This window comes from Pteropus alecto, unplaced genomic scaffold (genome assembly GCF_000325575.1).
Source record: "Pteropus alecto unplaced genomic scaffold, ASM32557v1 scaffold106, whole genome shotgun sequence".
NCBI classification, from domain to species: domain Eukaryota; kingdom Metazoa; phylum Chordata; class Mammalia; order Chiroptera; family Pteropodidae; genus Pteropus; species Pteropus alecto.
In genome coordinates, this window is record NW_006442103.1 from 16,842,000 (window position 1) to 16,847,600 (window position 5,601).

The 5,601-nt window shown below is 51.7% G+C and overlaps 1 protein-coding gene across 1 annotated transcript in view; it reads right to left on the bottom strand.

Annotated features, from left to right (window-relative positions):
- Positions 1–1,880, bottom strand: part of ZNF697 (zinc finger protein 697) — a 3,579-nt gene extending 1,699 nt beyond the window's left edge. The window contains exons 1-2 of the mRNA XM_025052300.1: positions 1,610–1,880; positions 3–212 (exon numbers count right to left, since the gene is read on the bottom strand). Coding sequence (XP_024908068.1) covers positions 3–212; positions 1,610–1,844 — 445 coding nt within the window. The 5' untranslated portion in view covers positions 1,845–1,880. The remainder of the gene's footprint in view (positions 1–2; positions 213–1,609) is intronic.
- Between the last annotated feature and the right edge of the window lie 3,721 nt (positions 1,881–5,601).

The following is a 5,601-nucleotide window of genomic DNA, read 5'->3' on the forward strand; positions in this document are numbered from 1 at the left end:
ACCCCCCAGGGACAGGTGCCGCCTCCAGGGAAGCACGGGCAGTGGCGGCGGCTCCTCCTCCTCTTCCTCCTCCTGGAGCCGGTTCTCCCCGGCGCTCCCGGATCGGCTGTCGGATTCACACAGGCCCGGGAACATCGCCACCTCGCATATGGCCGACTGGTCATCCTCTTCCTCGCGCAGGGCCACCCCTTCTTCCTCACTCAGCAGCCCCTCTGCAACAGATAAGGTGGCAACGGGGGTGACTATACCTGGCGCTCGAAAGGTCAACCCAGAGGAAGCCACTCTCAACAAGGGTCACGAGTAATGAATCCGCAACCCACGGTACCCTCAACCACACTCCAGGGGCGCCATTCTCCCCACCCGGAGCCCTCTGGGGAAGGCCCAAAGGAGAGCGTGCTGGGAAGGGGTCGGGGGAGAGCTCCTTCACCGGCCCCCTCGCCTCCCGGGTTCTTGGCAGCGAACTCTGGGCCCAGGCCCCACTCACTGCCCCCGAGGCTGGGCTCACGGAGCCATCCGAGGCCCTGACAGTCGGCTCGGTCAAGTCTGGGCCAGGTGGGACTCTGTGGGATCTCTAAGAGATCTGCTTACTCTAAGAACTCCCCATGCCTTACAAGGCCCTAACCTAAGACTAAGACCACTCCAGCCAACCACAAGACCACCTGCCCTAACCGGGCCGGGACTGATTTTTTTTTAATGTGATTGGTCAGTCTGGAACAGCTCGTGGGTTTTACTGTGTAAGAGGGGTGGGGAGATGTAGGGGAGAAGGGGAAGTGAGCACAGGGCCTGGAGCTGGTGAGCCCACTTAGAGGCTGCTCCCGACCACACACTGACCACACACTGGTCTGTCTCTGGCCGCTTGTCCCCAAGCAGAGGGCCTTCCAGGAAGTTACTGGATATGAAAGGGCATGTGCTTGTGTGCACAGGAGCAGGGAGCCTGGAACAGTCACAGGGGAAGGAATGTAACCTCACGGTCCTGGCCATAAGGTATTTCGGCTCATTTTCTGTCCCCAGGGCATACACAGAGCAGGATACAGGAGCAGAAGCCTGAAGACAGAACGGAAGATGGCTGGCGGCCCAGCGTGTATTCTTTCCAGGTCAGGAATAGCAAGGGGATAGAGGGGGCCTTGGACACTCTGGGTGTTAGCCACATTCCACATGAACCCGGGCAGGTCAGTCCGCCCCCACCACGAGTTTACTTATCTCCAGACCAGATGAATACGGTAACTGTGAACATCTGAAGGCTTTGTTTTAAGCAGCACTGAGCCTGGTCAGCCTTTATATGCAGCAAGGCACCTAACTCTCCCAGCGACTCCAAGAGGCAGCTTCTAAAATTACCCAAGTTCCCTCTTGTGTTGTTACAAGTGTTGATCTATAGCAGTCAGTGTTCTGTAGACTGTGAAGTGCTGTGCCAGTGAGTCCCTGTTCACAGCACAGCCACCTCAGGCCCGACTGAAGAAAAGATTCCTCGGGCTTAAGACGGCGCAGGACCTGCCCTTGGTCTCTCGAGCGCTCCCTCGCAAGAACGCGGCCCCCGCTCTTGTGGGACTCGGGCAGCCAGACCTGAACGTGAGTGGGGCAACTTCCACGGACACGGCAGCTTTGTCCTCACCTGTGCAGAAGTCAGACACTAGTTCCCGCTCCTCCGAGGCCCCTCGTGGAGTGCCATCCTGCGGGTTGGAGCCCATGTCCTCCTCCGGGTGGCCGCCTCTCTTACCCACGTCCTGTGCATCGGAGCTGTCTTCACGGTCCCCTCCCCTGTCTTCAGAGTTCTCAAAGTCAGAGCCCATCCCTTTGTCTTCTGAGTCTGGGGCTTCACACACACCCTGTTTGTCGTCTTGTTCCATCCGGGAGGGACGGACGAGGGAGGTGACCAGGGACTCCTGCTCCAGACAAAACATACAGATAGAAGTCATGTCGGTCCAGCCTCATCCGCTCACCTAGTTTGGCTTTGATTTCATGAAAATCAGCGGCACAGGCTGATAAAATGCACAGCGTTCCAAGCCCCAGATGCAAATCTCTGCTCTGCCTCCCATTTTAAGGTAAACGGAACCGTGTGCCCAGGAGGCTGGTCTGGGTGGCAGAGAAACAGTGACAACTCATCTGAGGCCACAGGCCACCTCTCACTGGACCACAATGTGAGCTTCCATCTGTGAGGTAAATGAGTCTATTAACATGGCTTTCCAGTTTTAATCAGGGGTGACCAAGAATATTCCCATTTTACAACTGAGAAAACGATGCTCAACAACAAGACCTCAGTGGCCTAGGCCTAACTCGTAAGCAGTGAAGGGGTTCAACTAATTGTGCTGCCTCAAAGTTCCATGCATTCCTCACTCTTAGTAAAGCTCCTCCTCTTCTAAATCTGTACAATTTGTATCTGTTAATTATACCGCAATAAGCTGGGGGAGGCGGGGGGAGCCTTTCCCTCCTCAAGCCCATAGCAGTCTTGTGGGGATTTTAGCCAGTGGGGAGTGAGCATCTAAGGAGCTAGAGGAAAAGGGCATTCAAGACACAGGGAGATCAGAAGCACAGAATGCTAACTTCTTCCCTAAGACCAGGTCACCACCAGCAGCACCAACCTGGCTTCAGTGTGCTGCTTTCCTGTGGGTGGCAGAGATGCACGGGCCGTGTACATCAGAAGCCATCCCTGTAGCCTTATTACAGAGTGTGCCTTGTTACACACTTTAATTGCTGAGCCCTTCACAGAGCATGTCGCTGGCATAATCGGTAACCACGCCACAGATCAGGCCAGCATGGGAACTGTAAGGAGAAAATGACCTCAGAGGCCTAAACCTTCTGTCGATGTCAAGTTTACATTTCAAATTTAAAGGGCCCCCTGCCAAGTCTGAGCAGTCGAGCCAAAAATAATTTACTTCTGCCATCCATCACTCCTAACAGCTTAGCTCAAGGCAGCAAGGCAACTTTTAGGGGTCAAGGATCTCGGACTAAGACTTTGAAGTGTCTGGCTCGCTCTGCCTTGCAGCCTGCAAACAAGACTTGCAAGAACATGGCTGAGCAAGATGCTCCTTCCTGGCCTGGGAGCTTCTCCTGCCTCCATTGAGAGGGCTTTGCCGAGGCAGCACTGGCTCTGCAGAGACTTCCAAGTAGAACAGCAGTTACAGGCAGCAGCCAGCCCAGCTGGGCCAGCTACTCTAAACCCCGAGGAAAGTCAACTGACCTCTCCTGGCTTCGGTGTCCTCATCAGTGCAAGGTGGATGTTGCTACTTAACCTTTCTCACGGGGAGGGTGTCGGGAGGAAACAGTACAGAGCACATCGGAAAACACCGCGGAGAGGAACTGCTGTGCACACGTGACTTCCTAATGCGATACACACGTCATTTCTGTACGTCCCGATGCCATTCCAGCACACCTTGAAGGCACACCGGCACCGCCATACTTCTGTCAGACTCCTCGCCTTAAATAGCACATCGCAGTCTTTCTTTCTCAGAGATACTCTACTCCCTGGATTCCAGTGCAAAATCAAGCCCTCTCCTTAAACATCACAGGAAAATGGGCTGTGCCTGCGACTGGTCGGTCAGTGGTGTCCGCGAAGGCAGCTGAGTCCCTTTAGGATGCATGCTGTTTAAAACGCCAGGATCGGACTGTAGGAGAAAATCCCATTAAAGCCGTAAACCTTTAAAGAGGTCCATCCCACAAAGGGCTGTGAAGCCCGACTCACTCCTACCCATCACTCTCTTGCCTCCTGGAGCTCAGGCCCTGTAGCCAGGTACATCCCTTGAGTCTGCAGGTAGAATACACCCGAAGGTGTGGGGCGGAGAGCTAAGAGTAGGGTCCTCAAACATGTGACCTGTCGGTTTGCTAGTGGCTAAAAGCAGCAGACAGGTGAGGGGAAACTGAAGGGGGACCTAATCAATGGTTTCTGCCAACCGAAGACCAACGAGAAGAATATTACGTCAGTCAAGTGTGTGACCAGAAGCTGATAAACTAAAATGGCAGGGTATGGGGCCCGGAAGTGACTGCAGCCTCCACCCTGAAGGGCAGAGTTTAGGGTCCACCCTGGGGAGCAAGGAAGCTGAGGGTGTCACCCCTAAGACTGTTGAAGAAGGACAAGGCACCTCCTTAGAAAGCACCTCAGACATAGCAAGAACGGAACAAGAGAGCTTTCTGATTTGTGATTTCTGGATCCAAGAGAGAATTCATACGAGAGATAGTGTGTAAAAGAACATGGATTTTCTAGATTCAAGGGAGGAGTAGGAGGAAAAGGCACACTTAGGTCTGGCGTATAAAAGTTCAGTGATGCCACACTCAGAATGTCCCCAAAGGGACAATGCCTGCGTCCCCATTCGTGCCGGGGGTGGGGGGACAGGGATGCTCTGAAAAGAGGGGGAAGCTCCTGTCAGCTAGAGAGACACCATTCACTGTACAACATCTATTCAGATGGATTTAAAAACGCATCGGGTTCGTGCAAAACTGGATCTCCGCACACCCCACAATATGGACCGGTCCCGTTCACGCCCACACATCATGGGGTCGTAGGCAGCATCAAGTAATGAATAAGGCTCCTTAGAGGCCAGGACAGGCAGTCACAATACATTAGATGAAAATTGGCTTAAAAATAACCCCTTTGTGTTTATTACACATGCAAACTAGCATATGTATTTATACAAGTATACACAGGTTCACAGAGGAAAACCAGATTATTTCTTAAAATATGAAACATCTCTCAGTCACTTCTAGGGGCTTTGCCATCATTTAATCTTCACAACAGCCCGGTGAGGCAGGGTACTCCAACTTCAGAGACAAGGAGATAGGCATAGAAGTTAGTGGCTAACTCGGGGTCATACAAATCTTAAGGGGCAGAGCAGAGATTCGAAGCCCCATGACCCAGCTCCAGTGCCCACATTCTTAACCAGAAGCTGGTGTGTTGTTAGGGACCAGCTTTTCTTTTTGTGAATATCCGTATACTCTACAGTAAAGATGTATTTCTTATCAGCAAAAAAGCCAACTTTGTGTTTAATGTGATATTAAAGGACAACTTATTCTAGAAGCATCAAAAAGGAAGTCAAGGACAAGTGGTGACGGCCTCAATCCAGAAAACTTAATTTTCAGAAACGTTCTCTAGATACCGTGGTGTAACTGAAGTGTCGGTTGACAGATAGCTAAGCACATTTTGTTCAAACTCCTTTCTCATTCATTCTCAAAATAAAAAATGGCGAGATGTTTTCTTGAGCGAGGCCAGGGTCAGATAATGAATGGGTGGCAGGGCGCTTTGAGAACCTTGGGGCTCGTCTGACCTAGGTTCAAATCCTCTGCTCTCCATCAGCCACTTTACCTTGTGCAAATCACTTAACCTTGCTGAACCTCAGATTCTGTACCCACAAAAACAAGTGTGCTGCCACCTACCGTATAAGATTAATGTCTGTAAAAGCAGCTGGCACACAGTAGAGACACCATGGTAGTTACAATATTATAAAACTTAAGCCAAATTCTTGATTTAAAAAATTATATACATGTACACCTCCCACCACCACCACCACCAAATTGAGGGTCACAGTTGTAATTACCAAGAATGGTCTTCGGCCAGTACAAGCAGAGCTTCCTCTGGTCTGGCTGCCAAATTCTCTATTAATGAATAGCCCACCT